The 26,717-nt window shown below is 44.9% G+C and overlaps 1 protein-coding gene across 1 annotated transcript in view; it reads left to right on the forward strand.

Annotated features, from left to right (window-relative positions):
* The first annotated feature begins 661 nt into the window (after positions 1 to 661).
* The window catches only part of NES (nestin), a 47,606-nt gene continuing 21,550 nt past the window's right edge, over positions 662 to 26,717 (forward strand). The window contains exons 1-2 of the mRNA XM_069218296.1: positions 662 to 1,590; positions 19,738 to 19,862. Coding sequence (XP_069074397.1) covers positions 787 to 1,590; positions 19,738 to 19,862 — 929 coding nt within the window. The 5' untranslated portion in view covers positions 662 to 786. The remainder of the gene's footprint in view (positions 1,591 to 19,737; positions 19,863 to 26,717) is intronic.

Here is a 26,717-nt window from a genome sequence, read left to right on the forward strand (position 1 = left end):
GGCTCAGGGCAAGCCAGGGCCTCTTGTCCCCATCAGCTTTGAATTGTATTACACATTTTCTGTTCATTGAAGCCTGCAGGATGCCAAACAATACCGAATCGTACGCAAACTTTCAAAAATGAGAGCCACAGAAAAATGGTTGAAATATGTCTTTCTCTGGGCCCTAGAAATCCTCATGATGACACTTGACACTGAGTAGAGAGAAATAGTGAAAATGAGACAGGCTGAGATAAAGCAGTGGACAGAGATGAAATATAGAGACAGAAATATAACTTTGGGGGGGGGGGGGGGGGCTTACGAGGGGCCATGGCCAATTGTTCTCTTTGTCTATGCTTCTAAACTTCCCAGTGGCATTAACCTTTAAAAAAAGGTCGAAATCCGTAGTTTTGCTTAAATTAGCAAAACAGTGGAAAGCGCTTTATTCACTAGGCCGTGGTCGTAAGCGCTATATAAATACAATTTACAATTACAATTGCTCAGTGGGTGGTTTTCTTCGGAGTTTCTAATCCGCCTCGAGCGTTCTTGGCAGCCCCGTTGGAAGTGTCGCCAAACAGCCCTGTCCCAGAAGCCTCATGGCGCACGCCACAAAGAGTTAACACTTTCCCTTGTCGGGGAGAGCCTGCCCCTCGCAGCTGGGCCGCCGGGTATGAATAGCTCTGCCCTGCTGTCTCCCGTCCTCTCTCAGCTCTGCTCTCTCACACTCGGACATCCCTGCCCCACCCTTCTCTGCCTCAGGGGGCTCTCGCTGAGTTTCTAAGGACCCGGTCCACACTTGCTACCCAGAGGATGGCGAGCTACCTGCGAAGCCCGGCCGCGGGCCAAGAGTCCCAGCAGATGTGGAGCCTCAACAAGCGCTTGGAAGCCTACCTCTCCCGCGTCCAGGCGCTGGAAGAGGAGAACGAGCTCCTCAGGGGCGAGATCGAGAGCCTGAAGGGGGCGCGGGCGGGGAGGTCGTGGATGAGCCAGTTTGAGGACGAGATTAGCGCCTTGAGGGACGAGCTGAACGACAGTTTCCGAGACAAGAATCAGGTTGAGTTGGAGAGGGACAGTCTCGCCGACGAGCTTGAGCTGGTGAAGAGGAGATGCCAGAGAGAGAGGGAGGCCCAAGAAGATGCCAAGAAGGAGCTGGCCGAGAGCAAGAGAGTGCTGGAGGAGGAACACAGGGCCCAGATCTGGCTGAAAGGGAAGGCCGCCCAGCTAGAGAACGAACTCGAGGCGCTAGTCGAAGTCCACGAAGCGGACAGGGCGGAGCTCGAGCGGGAGATGGCCAGCCTGTCCCAGAGCATGGAGGACTTCAGGGTGGCCCCGGTGGCCCTGGCGCCCCTGGAGCTCGAGGATTACTCCAAGAGGCTGTCCGAGGTGTGGAGGGGGGCCGTGGAGACCTACAAGAGCGAGGTCTCCTCCCTGGAGGCCACCCTGGCCGAGTCCAAGGACAGTCTCGGGAAGGCCACCGAGGAGACCCGCCAGAGCCGGGCCCAGCTGCAGGGCCTGGAGAAGGAGCTGGCCAGCCTGAAGACGCGCAAGGAGATGCTGGAGCAGCGCCTGGCCGGAGAGTGGCAGGGCCAGCGGGGGGACCTCGAGCAGTTCCAGGTGGGTGCGGGGACTGTCGCATTCTTACCTGGGTGGAGGGGGGATCCCCGGAGACATTGCTGGCGACCAAATGGATAGACCTGGGTTCTAATTCTGGATTCATCTGTTACACAAAATGTGTGATCCTGGTCAAATTAGACTGCTTCCTTGTACCCAGTTCCCAAGTAGCCCGGTTTTATGAGCGGTTCGAAATAGGCTAACCCCCAAAGTTCCCTTGGTTGTCTCACTGACCTCAGGCAAAGTTGCTCATGACGAAAATGTGAGTAATGAGCACTGGTAAAATCAAACTCATCAGTGCAGAACACAAAACACTCCAGACTCCTCGTGCAAGTATCCCCTTCTGCATAAAGTGCTATAACTTTAAGGCCCTAGATTCTAGGTAAGCACTACAGGCGTGATCAGATAGGGAACCCAGTGGCATTGACTTCAGTGATTGACGCAAGATCACACATTTGGATCAATTGGGAGCTGGGATCTAGATCTGCCAGTTCTCGTTCGGAGGTCTCTCTTCTCAGTCGCATAGTGACCCCGCCCAATTGAAATCCCCTCTTCCCTAATGTTCGCTATCTTTCGCAAAAGTGTTTTTGTTCCCCTCTTCTCGCCCTCACGTCTCACCCCTCCGTGAGGATCAAGCCTCGGGGTGTGAGACCCCAGCTTCGCCTCACCGTGACAGTGTTTCTTGGACAGCGCCTTTGAGATCCAGGTTGCTGGCAGATTCAGGGCGTGTCCCTAGCGCTGAGCACTGCACTAGAAAGGTCTGCACAGCCTTGCAGTACATCCCATCCACGTACAAAGGGATTTTAATTGACACACGAGACCATGTTTTCATATCCGAATTCGCCTCTCACAAATTATTTTTTTTTAAAGTTCTATACATAGTCGATTATATGCGTTTTTTAAATAAAAAAAACTTAGTTCCATTCACACGTTTTAACACAGTCTAAGGCAATGTTAACAAATATAATTTTCGCCTTAAAACATTAATCGCAAAGTTCCTCAACCGGTGACCAGAGCACAAAATTAAATTTGTGTTTACATTTTTCAACAAACTACTCTTTTTTCGAAATTATATTGCATTGCTGGCCAGTATGAAATAACTAACGGTATACTGTCCGCTTCCTTACCACACACGTCACACTGCGATTTCCACACAAGAAGTTGGTCTGTGTATAGTGTGGGACTAAATGCTCTTAAACATGGTGACAGTGACTCCAATATTTATACAATGCAACTGCAAATTACCACAGTCGGGTAGTTCAGTTCAATAGAACAGATGCGATGAGAAAAGACTGCAACTCCCAGAATGCATTCGTTTGGTAAATGAAAGTCGAGGACTGGGAACGTGGTGCTACAATGACATTGAGTCATCTGACCACACACACATGTAAGACATGTCCGGCTGGAAGAAACATCCCCTCCCTGCTCATGAGTCAACGCTTGCTTCCCATAATTAGTTGAATATTTAAACATTTCGTTTCCCTAATGGGCACGAACCCCTGAGGATGCTTCCCTGACCTCTGACATGCCCTGATTGAGCCGAGTGCCCATCTGGCTCCCCTGCCTGTACGCTTCCTGCCTCTGTGCTGTAAAGGATTCATCCCCGCTCCCTGCGGAAGCATGTTTGTGAAATTGGTGCTGGCTGTGAAAGCGCAGGCGGTGGGATGGGACTTAATGTATGCGAGCCCCAGTCTCACAGGACCAAAAGCCACGTCAGAATATTGGACGCAGCTGTTTCTTTCTGCGGAAATGCGCGTTGTTGCGAGGATGCCACTTAGTCTGCTTTTATGATCTTCGGATTCTGGCACACGAGGGGTCGGAGTCATGAAACGAAATGCCCAGGATCACACAACTGTGTTGCGCTTGGAAAGAAAGTTTAGAACCTGTGTTTTCTAGTCGGTTCACACTTTGTAACTTTGACCATCAGATCATATCCCCTCGATGGCAAAGGATGCATACGCTGGGTTAGGGCATCCGTGCCAAATCCTGTCCTACCCAGGGTGGTGCTTCGGACAGGGCACGCGCTGGGCATCCTGTTTCTAGGCCTGCACAATTCATAGGTGTCCGACATAGGAATGGCGGCCAGAGAGTTCCACTTAGCTTATGGAATTTGGGTAATTTCCTTTCTTTCCGGTGTCTATAAACTGTAGGTAGGGCTGGGTCAGGGTCAGACGCCTGTCATCTATAACAATACCCGGATAAACTTTTAGGAGCGCTTATGTGTGCAAACGCCCCACTTAAAGCGGTTTGTGAAAGCATCACCTGACCCTGGACGCTCGCCGCGCCTGCCTGTGGCACACCGAGTCATCTCCTTGAAAACCAGGAGTCGACGCTGCTTCTGCGGACATCAAAGCATCCCCGGTGTGTAATCAAGCCACGCTATAACGCTTCCAGAAGCGGTAATTCACGGTGGGCGCTAAACTAACAGCTCTCTCGCGGCGGAGCGGGGTTTGCATCGTGCATCCACTAGGTGCCTTGAAGAAGATATGTGAAGCGCCTAGAAGGAACGGGGGCGCGGAGGAGATAAGCCCCGGACGTAGAGTGAATGGGCTGTGCTGTTAACGGTGCAGCAGGTGCATGGGCACCTGGTCCCAGCAGTGTGAGGGCTCACCGCGCCCTAATCATGGCTGCCGTCTGCTACCTAATTGGAGCTAGGAGATCCCATTTCCTTTTTGCAGTAAGGCACGGAAAGAGGTGTGCACGGGCAGGGTTACCAACAGTGCAGCAGGTGCAGTGGCACCTGGTCCCAGCATTGTGAGGGCCCACCACACTCACCATGGATGCCGTTTGTTACCTGATTGGAGCGAGGCGGGCCAATCTCATTCTTGCAGTAAGGCGCAGAAAGAGGTGTGCACGGGCAGGGCTATCAACAGTGCAGCTGGTGCAGCGGCACCTAGCCCGAGCAGTGTGAGAGCCCACTGCGGTCAAGTCACGACTGTCATTTGCTGCCTGCTTCGGGCTAGGAGGGCCCATTTCCTTCTGGAGCAAAGGAGCTGAAACAGGAGTGCATGGGCACTTCTGTCAACAGCGCAGCAGGTGCAGTGACACCTGGTCACAGGAGTGTGAGGACCCTTGCTGTGGCTGCATTTCCCGTCCCCATGGGGATTAGGAAGGGCCATTTCCTCCTTGCACTATTTCCCATGTTACTTTTACCAGACCTCTAGGTGAGAGTAACAGGGGCCCAGCCTCTGTGCATGTTTCCAGAGCAGATCTTGCTTTCCCTTGTAGATTCGGACACGCCCACACTCGACCTCTGACCCCTCACACGCCCCCGTCTGTGGATTTACGCATTGCCATAGAAATCGTTCCGAATGGAATTCCAGGTAACTTGGCCAGTGCCATAGCGCTTCTCTGCCCCTGGTCCCGTGCAGTGCCTACAGATGTACACTGGTGCACAGGCAGCCCAGGCAAGAGTGGGCCGTGGTGCACTGTGACTGGAGGGTGTGCGAGCGCCTCCTTGATGCTAGATGCTTGGCTTTGTTTTCCAAATATGGATCTCGAAGCAACTGCAAAACAAGCATTGGCAAAGCCACTAGGTGTGGTCTAGCAAGTCGGTGTGGTGTTTAATATTTTTCATTCGTGTGTGTGTCACAAAAGTAAAGAGAATAAAAAAAGACAGCACGCAGCTTCCTAAACGCAGAAGACACATGCTTGCAATAAATTGTGAAAAATAATAATTCTATATTATGTTAATAGAACATTAACAGTGGTTCCTAGCATGTAGGTTTACTTAGAAGAGGCATAGCAATAATTTTTAATATTAATGCAAATCACAGGAAAACATGATTCCCACTTGACACAAAGAAAATATTCTATTGGCTTTGAATGACTCTAAGCTGAAGACATAGATAAAACACACAAGGATTACTAAAACAAACCAACACAAAAACTAAAACAATAAAACGTAAATTGCACTGGCAAAATAAAGTGTAGACCCAGCAGCACTGATAAAGTCATGCACCACTTTGAGGCAGATGTGCACGTGATCAGGTAAATGTGCCATTCCATGCAGAGAGCCAATGGCTGTATAGGGATGACCCATTGCCCCAGTTTGAATGCTGGGGTGGGTGGAAGCAAAAATATGAATGCAAGTTGATCAGACCAATAGGCCAAAAGGGCTAACCCAAAGCCTTCTATGTATGATGTATGTTTTTATTATTTTTTCATGACTTTTATTGTTTATATGAGGATGGCGAGATGTCTAAAGCTGTGTGTGGGCCAAACCTTAAAACGATATGTCATCATGTATTCTTTACAGATGTTCCAAAGAGCAGCTGAGATAGGAAGTGCTATCGATTTTCTTATAATGTGGCACAGAGCATGATCACGATATTACACTTTCTTTTTCAGTGGCTGTCCACCTGTCTCTCAGTTCTTTGGGAATACTTCAGTGCTGTTTTCAACTAAATTGACTTTCGTGATTGATACTCATTTTGGACGTGCTATCAGCGAGGCCCAACATTGAATGGGCATGCAGGGCAGCCTGAATTCCCATTTACCTTACTTAATAAGTTTGGATGGTCGCTACTCGGCAGCATCACACGCCTGCCTTCTTTGTGGATGTCTTAAGCCCCCCATCAGGCTGGACAGATCGATGAGTGGGTTCATGCCCAGCTCTTTAGATATGCACCTTGATGTGGACACCGACCTGTCCTAGCAGCGCAGACTTTTATTTCATTCCTTTAGGTGCCAGGTCGTTAAGTGCCATTGGGCAGACTAATTCTTTCACAGTGCTTAGATGCCCAGGTGGACTTGGCACTATACTGGCACACTTATTGTGAACATTGTGTCATTTGCATCAAGTAGGAAGAAATAGCTTGGCAGAGATCTTTTCTGTTCATTTTCCGCACATGGCCTTGAGTTACGTTCCCTGTCTAGCCACCAGTCTGGGGAACATTAGCTGCTCTGGTAATAAACTAAATTAAATCAAATCATTTCATAGCATCCTGAATTGCCCCAGCCAATCAGCTCCAAGAACCTACCATGATTGAGGAACACATCATGCAGACTTTTACTAGCTCAATGACAAAGCACATTACATCCAGTAATAAACATGTTTAAACTGTTTGCAGGCCAGGACAGAGGTCAGGCCTGTGGGCACCGTAGTCTATATTGTATGAGCTCAGTCTGGGTAGTTATTACCACATTACAGCATCCTTTACAGTAGATCTGTTTAAGCCTGTTATTACACTAGTGGTAATAACATTAATGTTATTGATATACAATGCTGATAACATAATATAGTGTAACTTAACTGAACTCCGCTCCTGCTCTGTGCCTTTTAACTCCATCCTTTAGAGTGCGTTTGGGGACATCTTCGCGCCTTGGATATTGGTATCTCTGGTGTTATGCAAAGATCCATTCCCCAGGTAGACCACTGATTTTCCAGGCGCATTGGCCACCACTGGCCCCATATGGCTAAATAAATCCAGGGTTTGGAAAGCGCCACAAAGCAGCCCTGAGGGTCTTAAGGCGCTGGATTTGTAGGCACGGGAGGATGAAGTGATTGATCACGGCCAGTTCGAGGTGTCGCGGAAGAGAAAGGAAGCCACGAAAGGTGGAATCTAGTGGCATGAGGTGGAAGCAAGGCCAGGGGGGCTCGGTATTCAGCAGCAGGGGCGTAACAAAGGCCCCCGCGAGAAGGGAGAGAAGGGGTAGGCTCAGCACAGTACCCTGGCCTGAGAGCTCCTGAGTGAGTTCGGAGGGGCCCCTCCATGTACTTTGCAGGGGGGCCCTTCAACTTTCATTACGCCACTGTTCAGCAGCCATGGATGCTGAATGTTATGCTTTGTTTTGCACCCATCTCATGCCTCTCTCTTTCACCGCCCCACACTTCCTGTCTCTTTGTCTCACTCTCTTCCTCCTGCAGTCTCCTCTGCTTGACTCCACACACGTTTAGCAGATGTACTCCGCTGCCAGGTAATACCTCTGTGCTGCAATCTGCAATACCTGTGCGCATGTCCTAGTGCAGACAATGTAAAGGTTGTATTCCGCTCAATCAAGGAGACTTTTCACTGCCTCACTCAGCTCTTACTCGTGAAACAGGGTTGACGGACCTATCATGACCAAGGCCAATTTGACCAGGGAGCTGCCTTTCGTGTTACCCCTGCTGATGATCGATGAGACGGTAAAATCAAAGGAAAGGGACATTTGGAACACATGGATTATTAGAGGGCATCTCTTCTCTGTCCCACCCTTCGTGAAATAGCAAATGATAACAACACGTATTGCAACTTATGCCGTTCAGCATTCCAGGTAAAATAGCATTTGGCTGCTGGAGAGCTCCCTAGCCACTAATAGAAAACATTTTTGAGTCTTTTTCTTTTTATTTGGCGCCACCAAGTGGTGGTACCACGGGGCTGCTGTCTGACCTCGCACGTTGTGGAATGGCCGCTTCTTGTCTTGCATAGAAAGTTGAAAAGTTACAAAAACATTAATGAGTGAATAGTCACAGCTGTTCACATCCGCACTGAAGCACCAATGGGGCCTGAGCATCCATTCATTTACGCGCACCAGCCATGGAGGCAATATTAATTGCAAGGAAGACTCACACTTTACCCTGCCTGTCAATCACGTCACGCAACAGTATTGGCAAAGCCAACATGTCTTTGCATGCTATAGGGAACTCTGGGGAGTAATAGCTGGAGAAAACTGTCTTCAGTGGGATGGAGCTGGGAGAGTTCAAGCCTCTGGTGTGATGCTTGTGTCAGGACTGGAGAAGTTGCTTCTGTTGCTGACAAATCTGAGCTCACTAAGTGTGCAGTAAGGAATTACTTTTCCACATTTATCAATCTATCAATCATAACATTTGTAAAGCGCAGCACTATCACCCCTATGGGTTTCTGTCTGCTGCAGGTGCCCTGTCTCCATCGAAAGCCACATCTTGAGTCTCTCTCTGGAGTTCGCCAGGGAGGGAGCTGTTGGGAGGTGGAGGGGCAGGCGGTGACCGGACTTGGCTGCTGTGTAGGAGAAGGGGCGGCCTCCGCAGTGGCTGGGATGGATGCTGGGGGAGTAGGGTGTGAGGTTTAGTGAGGTGGAGCGTAGTTGTCTTGCTGGGACATAGACGCTCAGTCGCTGGTTGATGTAGGACGGCCCTAGGTTGTGGAGAGCCTTTTATGCGAACATAAGGATTTTGAAGTGGTATCTCTTCTGGACGGGGAGCCAGTGGAGGTTCCTGAGGGGTGGGGTGATGCTTGCATGCTTGGGGAGGCTGAGGATGCTTTCATGCTTGGGGAGGTTGAGGATGAGTCTGCCTGCGGGGTTCTGTAGAGTTTGGAATCTTTTTAGTAGCTGGAGGACACTCCCGCGTAGAGAGCATTGCTAGAGTCGAGGCAGCAGGTGACCAGGACGTGCTTGACTGACCTTCTGGTTTCAGTAGTGATCCATTTGAAGATTTGAAGATTACCAAAATGTTATGTACAGTCAGAAGCACGTCATAATCTTGTTGATTAAAATTACCTCTGGGTAAACCCACAGTCATTTCTTTTTTACCGTAGGTATGATTAAAATGCGAAAAATGAAAGTAACGTAGATTTAGACTCACATGGCCATAGAGATACCAACATGTTTCAGCCTAATTTGAAGCCCAAATACATCAGAGGCTTTCATTAGGGCTACTTAAGATCTCTATCTACCTACTATCTGTACATATTCATGAAAGTCAGTATTGATTGTTCCATACTCCACTAGGTTGAATCTAAAATATTCGTAACTATTGAATAAATAATCCGTAGCCACACATTTGTCAGGAAGTTGTGCCAAATTCTGAACCTATTTAGCCCACCTACTGTGCATGATGGGCTAAATAGGTAGGTCATTTGATTGACCCATGATTTGTCACAGGGGCAATCGAGGATGTTTCCCACCCTCTACCCATAGTTCACTGTGACTACTGACCCTCAAGAGTATTGGACTGGGCCCATGGATGGTGGGAGCTGAAACTATATTTAGGGCCACTGTTCTTTTACCTGTGATCCTGGAACTGGATCCTGTTGATCTCCTATGAGTAGATCCCTTATAGTCCCATTTAACTGCAGTTGTTCACTGGATACGGCTATCCTTCCAGACCTAGATCGCTGTATTTCTTTTTGGGATTTTGAGAGAGGTCTGCCTCTCAGCTCAGAGAAGGAGTCCTCCAGTTCTTGTTCCATTTAAGACTTGGACTAAGGATGCTAAGGAATCCCTACTCCTGCGTCCACCTGGAAGATGCTTTTGCAACAGCCCGAGAATGCCAAAGCAGCAGCCATACAGCAAAAAGAGTAGGTGCATGATTGACAGAACAGCGAATCATCTCATCTCTGTCCTGTCCGTGCCCATCTGTAAACTACCACCAAATCCTTGGTTCCTGCCTATTTCCTACTGCTCCTCCTAGATCCCACCCTCCAACTCCATCCTCTGCTTCTACTCCCCTTATTTTGTTACATTTCAGCCTACTTTCCTCTCCTTTCTTCCCATCTTGTGTCAAAGGCGCCCAATAGTTTTGCAGTACTAGGGTGGCCAGTTTCTGCCCACAGATGTCTTCAGGTCATCACAGTTGGAGATCAAAGTGGTTTCAATACTTCAACATAGCAGTTTTATGTCACTGAGCCCTAGTGGCAGCATCGGTGCGATCAAAGCTTCCGTGTACTCTGGTGGCATAGTGGTACCCAATCTGACCTACCACACACTGAATCCAACCTTGGATGGTCCAATGTGGATGGTGACATGTCCATGTTCCGACCAAGAACCTATATGCCCAGCATCTTTAACTATTGACATGCTCTAAGTGTTATGGGGGGCCTGGTAACATTAAAAGAATAGCGGACTAGTATTCCTGACTGACCCTGAGGATAACCTTGTGACCAGATAAAATTAAGCTTATCCTGGTAGTCCATTTAAGAACAGACCTTTCAGTCACCCTTGTAGTGTTCTTGCATAATAAGATAATAGATCCAATATGCTTGTTAGCAGCATCCACAGGATCAGCCTGTCCTGTAAATCTGGTGGTCTGGAGCTAGAACAAAGCATCCTTTCTTCCATGTCACCCACCTAAATTTCTTAGGCCACCTGCTCCTTCTCGTAAGATGTATGGCTTCCCTACAGAATCCCAAGGTTTAGGAAAGGTTACCTGGTCACCAGTACCAAATGCACTGTCCTTGTACCTCTGGCCACTTCAAACACAGGTTCTCTTATTGTTCTTAGTCTCTGCTCAGTGTTGTCCAGCTGTGAAAATTAAGAAACCAAATACCAGGACTTTGAAAACATGCTGCAAAAAATCTGGACTACAATGTTCGTTTGCCATAAACACGCAAAAGCATGTTGCCCAAGATATCCTATAGAGCACACAACCTTGGAAAAATAAACCATGATACCCGCCTCAGCACAGTTGATTGAAATAATCCAAACTGGTGCTCTACTACCAGGAAAGATCTTTTGGTCTGTCTTCTAATGATCTTCGGTTCCTTAATCCTCTTTCTTTTGGTTCTGTGAGCTCGGTCAGAGTACCTGTAGCATCAAAAAGGGGAGGTTCCATGGACCTCAAAGTGGACATTGACAGCATCATATGTCATGCACTCTGCCATCTTGGACCCTTCAGACTGGTAACACTGTGTGTGGACATAGAAACCATTTCCTATCACAGTGAGCTTGCCTGCATGAAGCTCTCTTGACTATAGCCTGGAAGCAGGGGACAGAGCATGAATGCCTTTCACAGATCTCAAGTTCCACAAGTCCATGTTTCAAAAACATATCCAGCCTGGGATTTTCTCAATGCATCTTGATGATGTGTGGTTGATCCCATTATGAAATCATGACTATAGTACCATCATGGACATAAAAACATGAATTCTTTGATGGACCTAGAAAATATGAGACCTCTGAACTTAAGTTTGGTCAGAGCACCACGAAATTGACCCCCCCCGGAGAATAGAGTAGGTTGTAGATTGTATTTCTTTTGTGTGAAGTAGAAATCTTGAGGCGTGAAGATGCAGGACAGCTGAGAAAGTAACAACAGAAACTAGAGAGTAGAAAAGAAATTTGAATAATTACAAGAACCCATCAAGTGAAGCACCCCAACACCACTGTTTTTTGGCTGGGTGGAGACTTTTTCATGACATTAGCCTTTCACCCCTAAATAGGCCAGATATTGCTGATGCATACACCCTGATCTAGATTCCAGGTATTCACAAGAAGATGGTTCCTCTGAGACAGCTGCTAAGCCCTTCTTAGGACATCGCCCAACATGGCTGAGGTCAATCAGCCTTCACCTGGGCTGCCAGGCTAAAAGAGACTTCATCACATGGTTGTTGACAATAATACCGCTGATCACTGGCAGTTAATGAAGTTCACACTTCATGTGCTCTTTGCTTGCATGTGCTAATAACTTGTTTTATGTACAGTGCATCATACCACACTTCTTCTATTTCTAAGCACTGTCAATAAACCATTACTATCATCCATTGTGACGAATTACCACACATATTAGAATTTAATGGACCACTTGCTTTCAGTCCCCAAACTCTATGCCCCTCTCTCCGGGTAGCTGCCCATGCAAGAGATCGCCATACCGTTTGATGCATTTGGCGTGCCAGATGTCAGGATCAGATAGGTTGTTCATACCAAGTTCTTTACCAAGGTTTACAAGCTGGTGTTTCGCCACATGACAGTTCCTCCCTTAAGCCAACTGGGGATCACTGTCACTGCAATCTAGCAGGGTTTCAATGGGAGCGGTTTTATGACAGTTCATATCAAGTACACTAAAAGTGAAGACACAATTTGCTGAGAAATGTATAGGGAATCTGATAGATGTTTGCTACAAGGGGAACCTATCCAGTTTTTTCAACCAGTGGGTAACTGCTGAAACTTCAGATTGTCACAAATAGGAGCCAGAACCTTGAATGCCATAGAGCTGTGGGTCAAGATTTCCAGCAGACTTTGTGGAATTAACTAAACAAAGGAACATTTTGGGAGGACTCTTTCATGAACCAGTAAATACAAAATTGAGTACTCATTAATACTGAAACTTAGTGGATGTCTAAACTGATGGGACGGGACACTCCCAGTTTGAGTAAAAAGCAACGCAACACCCAGTGGTATTTTTTGCAACTGAAAGTACACAGATTAAGGAATCACCCTTTGAATGATTCATCTGGGAACAAACAATTCACTTTAGTTAAGGTCTCTGAAGTGCAACTGTGATCTCTCAGTTCCACATCAGACACCCTGACACTTGACAACCTCTCCCCTCCATTGTTCAGTGATTGCAGCTTATAGTAATAAGCCATATCATAAGGCGGGCTCTTAAAATAGCCAACATCACACGGAACCAGCCAGCCCTTGGCCGATTTGTTCCCATTTCCTTATAACGTCCAGCTTGACTTTTATCTGATAATTGTTTTCATGATAGGGACACAAATATCCAACTTTTGTTAGAGAGGATGCCCTTGACAGTGGCTCACAAAGGTAAATATTAATGTAAATGCATACTTTTTATTTACAACTTAATACCACTGCTACTAATGTTTACAGACAATGGAACTAAGACACAAGTAGATGATGGGGTTTGACCGGGCCGACAAGATGTAGTCATGACCGCCGTGCCAGAGAGAATCTAAGCCTTTGCTTTGGCATCATGTACCATAGCTCTCCATATTTAACTATATTTACTCCATAATGGAATACTTTGTCCTCGTTACTGTGATCAGTTTACATACAAAACTGGAGAAGCGTGGGTCAACGATTAATATAATCTCCAAAATCACTCTCCGTCATTGAAAAAGTTCAACATCAAACACTGAATATCTGCTTTCCTCACCTTGAGAGTTGGTGAACAACCAGAACACTAAAGTCACTTACATAGTTAAAACCCGCAGAGACAGGATTACGTTTCACAATCCTTCACAGTATGAGCATTGTCTGTTGGGTACCTGCCAAGTCTGGGTTGTAAGAATATTGACAACAAAAATAAAGATTTTTCCATACCGCCACATCTATGTACCTAGAAGATTGTCAACGTGCATTGATGAGGAGTTAAGAATAGTAAATCTATACTCATCTCCCTTTACTGACCTTCATGAAATTTCCTTAGCTGATATTTGGGTCACATATTTGCGTAGATTGATATTTTAGTTACGGAGAGACGGTAGCAAACACCAAGTCTGCTCCCAATCATGCACCACCAGGGACCTCCAAATTGGTTCATGTGCATGTAATCTGTGATTACAAGATGGAGCAGCTGCCTTTGGAGTTAAAGGAACAAGTCTCTAGAGTACTCTTAGCCCAATCCAAACTCTCCCCTTCAGAAGCTTCCTGAGGGGAGGCCCCATACTTCTAAGAAGGACCAACCAAGAACAGCAATCCATGAAGGCTTTCTTATGCTTGCCCTAGAGTGCCCTGTCGCTGGCCTTGCTACCACTGCTCTCTGGGGTCAAGTAGGAGGACTCAGTGGCTTGGTTTTAAAAGCAGTATTCATTTTCTGTGGTTACCGGCCCTTTTTCCCCTCAGATGTGAATCGGCTGGTGGTCTTTGTAGGATCAGACAAAGGCTCAACTCTGAGATGACATCAGGGGTCAAAGGGTGCATGATGCCTCGTCTGCCAACCGGCGCCATTTAGTAAATTAACATTCAGGAGACCAGCAGTGGGATGTATGAATAGACTCATTTTCTTACTATGTGAGCTCCTTAACTTTTACAACAAGTATCCTCTCGTGGTTAAAAGCTAGCTCCTGGAAGTGACTTCGGGCAGATGTGCTTGGCGCTAGGCAAGACGGAAGTAAATAAGTAAATAAACTCCAGCTCGCTCCCTTCTGTGACCACAGGCAGTGCAATCCATCACATACTGTTACTTCCTTCCATGGCTAAAAGGCTAATTCGGTAATGGCTCCTAATTCAATTCTCCGCTTGCATCTGTTCTTCGCCCATCAATACTGCTGCATCTGGGTACCACCGAGACAGCGCTACAGCGGTTCGATCGCCTCCACGGGGATAACGAGGCACATGTTTAACCCTGCACTTGCTAAATGTCTGGAAGCCAGGCATGCTGACTGTTGAGCACCCGAGGCCCAGACATGTTACCTGCTTAATAGCAATTATTATTCTCAGACGCTGATGGAGGCTATTTGTTGGGTTCAAACACAGCAGGTCAGCAAAATAGATTACTTAACTCTTTCTCCATTTTTGTAAATGTCATTTAGCGGCTCGCCATTGTAAAGGGAGCTCGTGGGAGTAAATTAGTAACTGCATTAGCTAATGGAGTCTGTTTCATGGGGCCTAGAGGGCATGTTAGGCCTTGAAAGGTCAGAGTTCTCCAGGCCACGCCATAAAATTAATCAGAGTGCCTTTTCGGGCAATTACACGAGAGAAACCCTTGGTTCTACAGCCTGATAGATGAACATAGAAAGCTAATAGCAACATTTTCTAGGAGTATAATTCAGTGGAAAAGAGGAATGCCATGTCATACCATAAACATTCAACCAACCATCTGCCATCGAGTATTGATGGAAGGTTTCACCACCGAAATAATGCACCAGGAAAGGCTTGTAAATATCAATTAGTCAACATTTTGAAAAAACACAACTTTATTACTTTTCAAAGCACCAGAATTATTATTGCTAATTTTTGTCACGCCGGTGACTACTTCTCCCTCTTTTTACGACCTTCACCCCCTTTTGCCTGTCTTTTAAGGAGCTCTTCACAGACTTCCCCGCTCCCATCGGATTTTCATACCTTTCCCTCATTGAATAGCATCTCACTGCCCCCCTCACTTTGTAGCTGTCATTTTTAAGAGTGACAATTTTCTAATTTCACATCCATCTTCGCTTCTTAAAATTCATATTTCTTCAGTTAATCTCCATGTGTTTCTAAATTATTGTGCTATCCCTTGCTTTTCTGACGTCCAATCTCGTTTTCACTTTTTCCCCATTTTGCCACTCAACATTGGAAGGCTCCTTCCTTGACCAGTCAACCCACTATGGGGGTCATTATGCCCTGGGGATTACGAGCCCCCATCCGCCAGCCTGTCCAAGGTTGGTGGAATGGGGGGCTCGGGGGGCCTCTGCACTGCCCATGCACTCGGCATGGGCAGTGCAGGGGCCCACATGCACAGCCCCATAGCACATTCCACTGCCCGAATTACAGGCAGTGGAATGCCCGACGGGTGCTGCTGCACCCGCCACACCGCCACATTGCCGCCGGCTCCTAATATGTTAAAGCCTTGTTCCCCACTGGGCTGGCGGGCGGAATCACTTGTTTCAGCCCACCGGCCCAGTGGGAAACTCAAAATAGGGCCAGGGGGGTCCAGGCCAACCGTGTGGCCTGATAGCAGTATGGCACTGGCGGGCGTCCTCTGCCGCCCGCCAATATCATAATGAGGGCCTAAATGTCTTTTCTCTTCACATAGCCTTTTCAATGAACACTTTCTTGCTTCACCACTCAGATGCTAGTCATTAACTCTACAATCCTAAATGTTTAATTTGAGCCGGTGGTTGCCGTTGGGGGGCACCGGCACTTATTCCTGGGGACCAGCACTTATTTCTCCACATCAGACATTTCCAGAGACCAACAGAAACAGAACGAGAAGACGGAGGAAGAGAAATGCAGAACATCCATCACAGAGGGAGAAAGCAGACACCTGTAAGAGTAAGATAACGGCGCAGGGATTGCCTGGCAGTGTATTAAAGAGGCTTGAGGGGATTCAAATTGCGCACCCTTGCTATTCCCGCGCTGACATATCATAGCGCCAGCCGCGGGTGTCTGAACAGCGCTTTAGTCACCAGCACTTATTCTTTTACAAATAAAGCACTGACAAGATTGTATTGCGATCTATTCACATAGCGCTTCACACCCCATTCTGACCCTACACGTTTAAGGGTGCTAACCATCCCCTAGTCATTTTACCTGTAATTAGTTGCCAGCCACATTTTTGTAACCTAGGTATTAAACTTTGTCAAAAGTGCTTCACAAAGCTGTTACAATACACACACAAAATTACAAAATGGCCACTTTTTACATTTAAGTTTTCCAACTAAAAGCTCATAATAACATTACAATCTGTAGACAGGGCCAGTGGAATTATGTGACAGAAGAGGACCAAATTATTTGGCATGGTTGACTAAATTTTGGAGCAAGAAAAAGTAAATTATGTGGCACATTGCAGCACATTTTGTGATAGTATTACTTCATTATTTAGTCATTTTTACAATTGGCAACCGTGCCTACAAAAATAGTTCACCTTAATTTGTACCAATTTAATGCCTAATTACCGCAATAAACAACTGAAAGATGACCAGGCATCCTTTGCTAAAAGCCTTCTGGTGTGCAGGAACTCGAGTTGTCATATTTTTTGTAACTTTTGATCCATTTGATCTGAGAACATTTTTTGTTAAAATCTACAGATTAGGTGGCAGATGATGGACTATGTGGCAAATGTGACAGATCCATAATTATGCGAAAATCGCCGCAGCCTCAGAATCGCATAACTCCAGTGGCCCTGTCTATAGGCCGCATCACTCTAAAGTTGACTTTGTCAGTCAAAAACAGACATCATCTCTCAGAGATATTGAACCCCTAGAGATATGTTTTGACCGGTTTATGACATATTAGTGTTATGCAGTTGATATGCTTTGAGAGGCAGGCAACTTGAAAGAAGGTAACCACATAGATCTAAGAGTGTCAGATCCGTACCAGTTTTTCAGGGTCACCACTGATAATGTTCGTGAGTTCCATGTAAAGTAATCATACGTAATTTAAACTACATTAACATTCTGAAAGTCTGCTAGGGTTCTATCCCACCAGGACCTATCTTGGACACCAATGGTCTAGACCTTTCCCCTCAAATTAAGGTAGGCTTTTCTTCTCATTTTTGGAACAAGTTATGAACTTGTAAGACTTTACACATTAATTAAAGCAGACTCTTAGATATGTCTTACATTTCTGTTGCTTAACTGACAATCCTTTTATTTACATCGAGTTACTCAGTGTAGCAGATCTTAACACACACTTCATTGTAGTTATTTTGAGATCATTTTCTAAGTCTTTATCGGGTTGGCGCCCGGAGGCTCAGAGCCCCATTGTATATCTGACACAACACTGTTGCCCTGGATAGGAGCCACTCAAAGCAGTTATGACCTAGACACTTGGCTAGCGACACATCCTCGGCTTGTCATCAGTCTCAGCCTAATCTGTTGGCCTCCGGCACTCGAAATGAAATCATGGGCCAGAAATAGGCACTGAGTTGACGTCACTGAGAGCGGCATTCAGGACATTATCAGCCTTTCTACAAAGGCCGTTCTCAGTGCAACTCATTCTTACTCAAAGAACTGGGAGAGAGCATCCGTGAAGACCCTTGGGCCAATTTGACCACAAACACTATTTCTGGCATTTGACCACTGTATACCTCTGGATCAGGCTAATGAGAATACATTATCTCTTTGTCCATAATTCAATGAAAAGCTAACACTGAAGGCTAACTCTTTTCAGGGCACTTCAAGTGTATGAGTTACAGAGCATGACTGAAGTTTTGTTGAAGGCCATATTAATCATAACCCAAACGGTTTTGAAAATAATATAATGGACCCTAAATGTATAGGAATTGAGTAAACTAATTTAAAATTATTTGTAGACTCTAATTTAAAAAAAACTAGACATCCTGGGAATTGATATTTCGGAGTCCCGAAATTTCCAAAAACCTGGAAAATGTCTTCTGATGTTTCATTGTCAGCTTGATTCGGAATTTACAAAAACTCAAGGGTTAGTAAAGAATCTGTTTGGGTCAGTACAATGTAATTAAAACAGAATGTTGTCTATAAATTATATGTTCTAGAGACTTTCAAGGTATTAACAGTATTTTCATTTGCGTTTTCATAGACTCAAAAATGTTCTCTGAGAAAGTTTTTTTATAAACAAATTATGTAATTAATCTCAGCAATCGTGGCATTTAGAGGACATTTCCCAAATAAAGTTTTTGCGGGAGACCAACAAAAGAAATCCTGGAAAAGTTTAAACATGTTGAACTATCTTATAAAGTGTGGTCAATAATTTCAAAGGCAGCGCTTAAAAAGAGGCTCCACTATATATCTCTTCTTTCTGTCTTTTCTCCGTTATTCCTTTATTATTCTTATCCATTACAATTTTCCTGTCATCCCTGTTTCACTAACACTAGATTAAGTTAGGTTTTGGCGCTTTCACCTTGGAAACAACATGGCGATATATTATGGCTAGACACTCTTTCGAATATCTTCTGTTTCTCTATTGCTATAGCGGTTGTAGTTGAATGCTGAATAGATACAATATTTGTTGGCCAACTCTGAATGCTTTTTTGTTTTCCTCCAGCCAACTCCCAAAACTGGAACACATTTCAGAAATAAACAACTATGGCCCAATACTTAGGAAATTGTCTCTCTGGGGGTCAGGTGGCAATATTTGCTTACACTGTGGTTTGGTTTGGTTTCCCAGTGGCAGTATCCGTGCCCTAGTCAGGACAAGGCTATAGCCATTATGAATCGGTGGTCCTGTGGCCGAAGGGCTGCCTGGTCAAGGGTTTCAGACGGCTGAGCCAACTAAGGTTACTTCGCAGGAAACCTGGTTGTTCCCCTACTTTCAATGAGATGGCGGAAGGGCATGTTTGGAGTGGTGGGATCACCATCAATTTATGTGGTTCTACCTCCAAGCCAAACTTAAACTCAGTAGACTTTTCAATCCCCAGCCTCAGTGGCTTTGGGTGAGGTCCAGCAACTAACAGGAAAGAGCGACACAGTAAAAATGGAGGTTTGCTGAGATGGTTAGCAGCCATGGTTTGCATGATCTTTAAATGTCAGTTCTCTCTTCTCTGGTACTTTAGATGGAAACTAAATCCTGGGCACTCTGGGAAGAACAATTACATTTGATGTTTATTGGAAGTTTCCATGCTGTTGGCCATTGGCCAAAGCTGGCTACACATTAAATGTCTCCTCAGAATTTGTTGTGGAGACTAATTAAATCCTGTTTATTCTATAGTCTATTCAGGATAATCTTTCATGTACATTCACTCTCTCCTCAAATGCTTTATCTAGCCATGTTTGCAAGCTTTGTCTCCTTATGGAGAACACTCCAAGTGCATTGAAGTCAAAGTAGACATATGTTTTTTATCCAGAAGTCTCATGGAGTTGCTTCTCTTTGTCTTGTTTCGTTCATTCCTAGTTGGACATAGAAGCCTTGGAGCAGGAGAAGCAGGACTTGAGGGTTCAGATAGCACACGTCCTCGAAGACCGACAGCAGCTCATGCACTTGAAAATGTCCCTCAGCCTGGAAGTGGCTACTTACAGGTAAGACTCCTTTCAGTCATGCATTTGTTTTCACATTTTCAGGAATACTTGCACATGTCAGGTTCAGAAACACTAATTTCCCATTATAATTCTCCATTGCTAAGAGCCTTTTCAGAATACAACTTGGAATGCTGAAATATTCTGCATCTTAGAATTACTGATCCCTGTTGAGTTGTTAATTCAAAATTCAAGAATGCTGCATTGTATCGCCAAGTACCTCAGAATGTAAGCCAAAGTGCAACCAAAAGGAATCCTCTGATAATCCGTACCAAGAGTTATCATGGTATAAATTGACTTTTGTGTTGAGAGGTCACACCTTCAGCCACTTGAAGATGCTTTCAGTCTCTAGACTGTAACGAACGCTTCAGGTTGTGCTTCGAGCCATTAAATTGCTATTTCAGCTACCCGTGTGCCCATGCAGTCATCCCATCTTTGTATCCTGTCACTAAACCCCACTTCTAGCCACCAGACCACACAATCAGCCATCGGTCCACACTTTCTGCTACAAAACCAGACCTCTAGTCACTTAGCCATCCGTACTTTCATTAGACTCTCCCACAGCTACCAGGCTAGGCCTCTAGCTGTCAGAACCCATCTCCAGCCACCCTAACTCTCCTCTTGCCTCATGACCCTAATACACCACAAACATACCTTAAGTGATGAGGCCCCTAGACCTTTTGGCATCTTAATTCACCAGTTGTTATCATCAGCCTCAAATGATCTCTAGAATGCAGGCCCTTCGGTGTCTTTTATCTATTGGTCCGGCCTGTAACTATTGCCTCATAACAACTAGCCCCTCTGTCGGATTACCTCACTATCCAATACACTGCATCCTGAGCCACTTGGCTGCACCGGTACCCTACCTACCAGTCGCCAACCACAGCCATCAACCCAATCTTCTGGCTCTCAAAGTGCCGATGTAGCCGCAGCAGACCACACGTCTAGCCTCCAGACCATATCTCACTTGCCTTGGATCCCTCGAGTTTCACTGCAAGGTCCCCCAATTCATGCCACACAAACACACACATTCCATCACTACAGCCCCATCGCCTTCCATTGCCGCTAAACTCTTAAAAATAGGATCTTGCTACCAACCAACATACCTCACCATCAGAGCCTGCTTCCTCGCCTTCAAAGGACAAGGAAGTTCACAATAGGATAACTAGTGGAGAGGTTTACGGAATACATAGCAAAGGGTTCGAAACATATTCGAGTTCATGGGAATTGGATAGGTGGTGTAATTTCAAATGACAAACATCACTTCTAGTTTGGTGTAAATCTTGTTAAATCATTTCCATTTTCTGAATTTTTTGTACCTCTGCAGCATGATTAATTATTTATTTTAATAATCAATTTAACTGGTTAAAGAAAACTATTTATAACATTCTTTTGCACACTTCCCTAGAAAAGCCAAATTAAAGTATAATGCACTATTTTAAATTGGCTTCAAATTGTATTAGGCAGCATCTATCTATCTATCTATCTATCTATCTATCTATCTATCTATCTATCTATCTATCTATCGAGCTATAAATATTTTATGCACATTTTTACAAGTCCACTTTCTGGATCTTTTTACGCATGCATGCCTCATTTTCATATTTGAAGGCGGGAAGCTCCTGCTCTTCTCGATGACGACAGATCAAGCGTGTCACATGTGGATGGTTCAGGTTACTTGGACTTTGTTTTACCAACTGGCTGTGGCTCAGGGGAGAGATAGGACACGGGGACGCTGGAAGGCTGAGAAATCTGAATTGTAGGATTTACCTTTAGCGAAAGAGGGTTAGAGGTCTGATTAGAAGTTGAGCCATGGGTAGTAGTGCTGGGAACACATTGTTGCTCCTGAGAAGAATCCACTGCCAGTCGGTGTGTCAATTTTGTTCCTGGAGGGCTGAGACTATTCTTAAATTCCAGAGCAACCACAGTCTATGTGTATGATATCTATTAAAATTAATTGTATGCACATTTATCTCATATCCTGAAAACCGTGCATGGACGAAGATAGCCAAGATCTCACCACCCCCTTAAACAGGTCTGCAAAAAAATTTAGGTCACATAAGCATCATAATTAACAGTTCTTGTTCTGGGCCAATGATAGTCTATGCGACTGGCCTTGGAGGGTATATTACTTAGGAGTGAGTGTGAAGAAAAGACAAGAGGGTAAAGATACACCCTTCCTATCCAATTCCAATAAAAAACAAATAGGAGATTCTCTCTAAACCCTCTTCTGGTACCCAATGTCCACTACCCTGGATTTTACTTTTAAAAGAAGTGCTTCCTTCTATTTCATCACATGACTAGCCAAGAAAATGTGTACTCCAATCTTGTGGTCCCACCCATCTCTCCATCAATAATTGTGATTGTCAGGGCAAACGTTCTTCGTAAAAGGACACAATCAAAAGAGAAATGAACCAGCTATGACTTTAATTAGGCCTGGTGTTAGCCAAGGTCCTTTTGAATATACTAATATTGTGTGTGTGAAACACTTATGCATAGGGGCATTCAGTCTACCCTCTTCATCCATTGGTCACATTGTTCTTATGCCCACTGCAGCGTACACAATGAGGTAATGGGTCAGCTCACTGCACTGTGAGTGATGGAATTCGGCCTTTTCACAAGGAGCGCATCCACTCACAAAGTAGTTCTCTTCACTACCATTGATTACTATCGCAATGTGTGTTTTTTAGACTAAAAAACATTTTTGTGGTGTTGGCCAATAATTAAAAAAAATTATATTGATGAGGACCTGGCAGCATCCTCGACAGTAGTGTTTTGCAAAAACTACGACAAAAACAAGCTTTGTCAAAGCCAGAAGGCTGGCAGCCACATAAGTATTTAGGCTTTACCAGTCCACTTTCTCTGGGAGGAACATCTTAGTTGGTTATAAACATTAAGGATGACTACATGAACATGAAATACAAAAGAGCACTTGCTCCTAAGAAACCCAAAGGTACAGATATTGAAGCTACCCGAGAGTGGGTTCAGGGAGGTGGTTGTTTGTGTTTTCGCTGGCTGGATACCAGAGAGGTGAAAGGAAGGTTTTGCTTGGTCTTTGTTCATGGTGGATTTTTACCTGATGTCTTAATATATGAAAACCTGATTTTATTGTTGCCTGCTAGCTATTCTCCTATGGTGATGTAGTGTTTGTTATTCTCTGTATACAGATTCTGTAGTCTGTTGGGTGAGAAGTTGTTAGATGTGGAGCCAGAGAATGTGATGTCATGTTAGACTTTTGTATGTGCTTAATTTGTGTCAGTGTGGCTGCAGGTTGCCATACCATTTTTTTTGTCATCAAACTTTGATCCAGAGCAAGAGGGAGCAAAGAGCAAAAGAAGGAAGGCGTAGGAAGTGAAAAATAGGAGAACAGTGACAAAGGGAGCAAGCAGAGAAGAAAAAAAATACAAATGTGGGAGTCAGGCTAGACTAGGTTCAGGCCCTTCTCATAGATAATGAGTTCTGGGACACACAAGTGCCGGCAGACCTCTATTAATTAAAGTTGCTATCAGCCAAGCAGGCAGCACTCCCTTTGTCCAACCCCTGTTGTGGCTTCCATGGTGATGAGGTTATTCTGTGTTTTCACGTTTATTAGCCTCTTCCCAGATGCATCTGGTGGCTCTCTGTCTCTTGTAAGCATTGTTATTCCTGCTAAGGTGTCAATAATACAGCATTCCAAAGTTAGTATCATATTCTTCATGTCCCATTCTTATTCGACAGATAGATAAGGAATGGGACCAAGGGATAACAATATATGTATCTATAGCTATATAAATATTCTCTCTCTCTCTCTCTCTCTCTCTCTCTCTCTCTCTCTCTCTATATATATATATATATATATATATATATATATATATATATATATATATATATATATATATATATATATAATATAATGGGTTTCCTGCCCCCCCCCCCCCAAAAAAAAATCCATACCATCCCTGGCAATGAAGTCCACTCCTCTTCAGGCACATGTAGTGCGATTAACTGTTGCCACTGACTGGACTGCTCTATATGCTTTGTTCTGAGGTGGACAGAAGCAAAGGGACTGACATCTAAACAGACCAACGGGTGAAAGAGGTGACAGAAAGCCCTCTTATGTATATACCATCTATATATTTTAATATAAATCTTTTGGAAGACTTACGGCTCTTCAGGCAGCTCAAACCATCTCTAGGCTAGACCTGAAAAAATGAATTGAGCCAGCTTTGTAAAATATAGATATGTGAAAAACTTGAGAAGAAATGAATAGTTGTTGTACGGGTTAGAGCCTGAAAAGGGTGGTTTAAGTATCTTCTGAATGCCTAAAGGCTTGGGTTCAGCCTGCTAGCGTCTTATTCCACTATCTGGGCCCCAAACACAGGACTGTCCCACACACACACTCCAGCCATCCATCCATTCACCCATCCATCCATCTTAGCTGGGGGTATCTCCAGTATTAACTAGGTCTTGTTGGCCTCCAATAGTGTGTAATTTATTTTATGATTAAAAAGGGAGGCCAGGATAGGTGGTTTTATGAGTTATGCAGGCTGGTCTCTATTAAATTATCCAGGGTGACACTTAAATGCTGATTTTTATTTTTGCTAACTTTAACAGACTGGCTGGCTATCTAACTGCCATCTTCTCTTGGTTACGGAATTCTGCGGCTGTTTTCTTTTTGCGATGTTAGTTATTTTTTTTTATGTTAGTTATTTTTTAAAAATAAATATGGTTAATGGAACCAAAACATCAAAGGCGAGGGAAGCGGCCCACAGGGAAACATGCACCGTGTACAGGGTCACGCCATTCAGGAAACAAAATCAGTTTTACAAAGTTTTCTCCGCGTGGGGGAGAAATAAAAAGAGAAACGATTTAAGGGACTGAAAGAAAAACAAATGAAAAGTCTGAACCCATTCTGCGGACGCAGCGCCTTCTCTTGCGTCCCCGCTCTTCGCACACGTCCCCCCACCCTTTCTTCGCCCCGCATTCCTTCCTCTCCATGGGAACTTTCTTAAAACTTCTCCCCCTCCGCCTCTTTTTTATTAAAACACACACACGCTCGCGGCGCCGCGGCCCTCCAGATGGCGCCGCACAAAGCGGGAGGCCGCGGATTAGCATGAGAATGAGGACGGGTTTTGGGAAAGGCCTGAGCCAGGCCCGGTCATTATGTCACCCGTTCTTTGGTGTCACCGGGCATTAATCCCATTATGGGGGGAGTGACACATCCCAAGGGCCTGGGAGCACGTACAGTGGCGGCGTGTGAATGAGTGGCGTGGGGGGAGGTGGGCCAGGGAGGTGATTGAAAACAAAACCGAAAAGGATGGGCGGGAAAAGACTAAGGCCCATATTTATACTTTTTTTAGCACCGCACTTGCGTCATGTTTTAACGCAAAAGCGGCGCAAACTCACAAAATACAATTGTATTTTGTAAATTTGCGCCGTTTTTGCGTCAAAAAGCGGCGCAAATGCGGCGCTAAAAAAGTATACATTTGTAAAAGTGCTCGGGACTTTCCACATAGTCTAAGTAATTTATAATTCCGTGGAGAGCTGCGTAGAATCCTTTCTTATCTAGTGGAGAAATGTCATCCTTTCCAGATACCATAAATATCAAGAGGTGGATATTAAAATAGGGATAAAGGCCCGTATTTATACATTTTTAGCGCCGCATTTGCACCGCTTTTGCGTCAAAAAGCGGCGCAAATGTATTTTGTGAGTTTGCGCCGCTTTTGCGTTAAAACATGACGCAAATGCAGCACTAAAAAAGTATAAATACGGGCCAAAAGGTCCAGTATGTACTCTATATCCCATGGTGTAGGCACCTGCTCCTGCTACCTGCACATGGCATCTAGGCCTTCACTTTGAAATGTTACTTGGCCAACTCAGCCTTTCATCCTTCTGAGTTTGATAAATTGAAACCTTCCTAATTGGCAGAGTGAAAGTTCCTGGAAAACCCCGTAGTGTATAAAAACAAGATTTCATTTTTCCCCATACTCACTCTTTCAGCCCGGTAAAGCCCATCATAAGGTATATCACTCTAATTTTCAGCCTCGTGCTACAGATAAGCACGCTTTAAGTGAAAACTTCGCCTTTTTTCAAGCAAAATAATGACAACCCAATGGATTATCAAGGTATGCTGGTTCTCAATGAAAAGATGGCTACAATTGTCAAAGGATGCACCCCTGAAAAAATAAGCACATTTCACAATTCTGGATAAGTTGACTAAACATGCAGGATTTCCCCTCTGTTGAACCTGGTGTGTTAAATTCGTTATACCAGTATGCCGAAGATATTTCCTAAAATAAGAATATTTCTTGAAAAAAGTTCTCTTCCTCCACAGGGTCATGATTTATAACTGATAAATTTGAATCTTCTGAGTGCAAAGGCTTCAGAAGGAAATAATGTCCATATTAGAAACCAAACTTTGCCCAGGCAAACCAGTTAACAACAGCCTGCCACCGTAGACGGCCTTGACTAGAATGGGGCCACGGGTCATGGCAGTCCTGACTGTTATGAAAGCAACCCTCCATACTGCAGCCTACTTGGGAAATGCCAGAGTGGCAAAAGGGACAATCCAGCACTGCCAGGCTGTATCTCTCATAATAAGTACAGCCAAAGCAAAACACAACATTGTTTAGATTTTGTTGTGAGTCAGAGGGCTCCAGTATTGAGAATTATTACCTGTGAAAGCTAGTTAGCATATATGATTACATCACAGGAAATGATGCCATACACACTAAAGGAGAGTGATAAGTTACAAAAGTGACGGAGCAGCACACTGAAGTGTCCAGCGAATCTTCTTCAATCAAGGGGGATTACTTCACAAACACTCTAGAATTCTCTGCAAAGATGAGGTTTTGACTAAGAAGGCTGCTTCGTTTCCGA

Source organism: Pleurodeles waltl, chromosome 12, assembly GCF_031143425.1.
Source record: "Pleurodeles waltl isolate 20211129_DDA chromosome 12, aPleWal1.hap1.20221129, whole genome shotgun sequence".
NCBI classification, from domain to species: Eukaryota; Metazoa; Chordata; class Amphibia; order Caudata; family Salamandridae; genus Pleurodeles; species Pleurodeles waltl.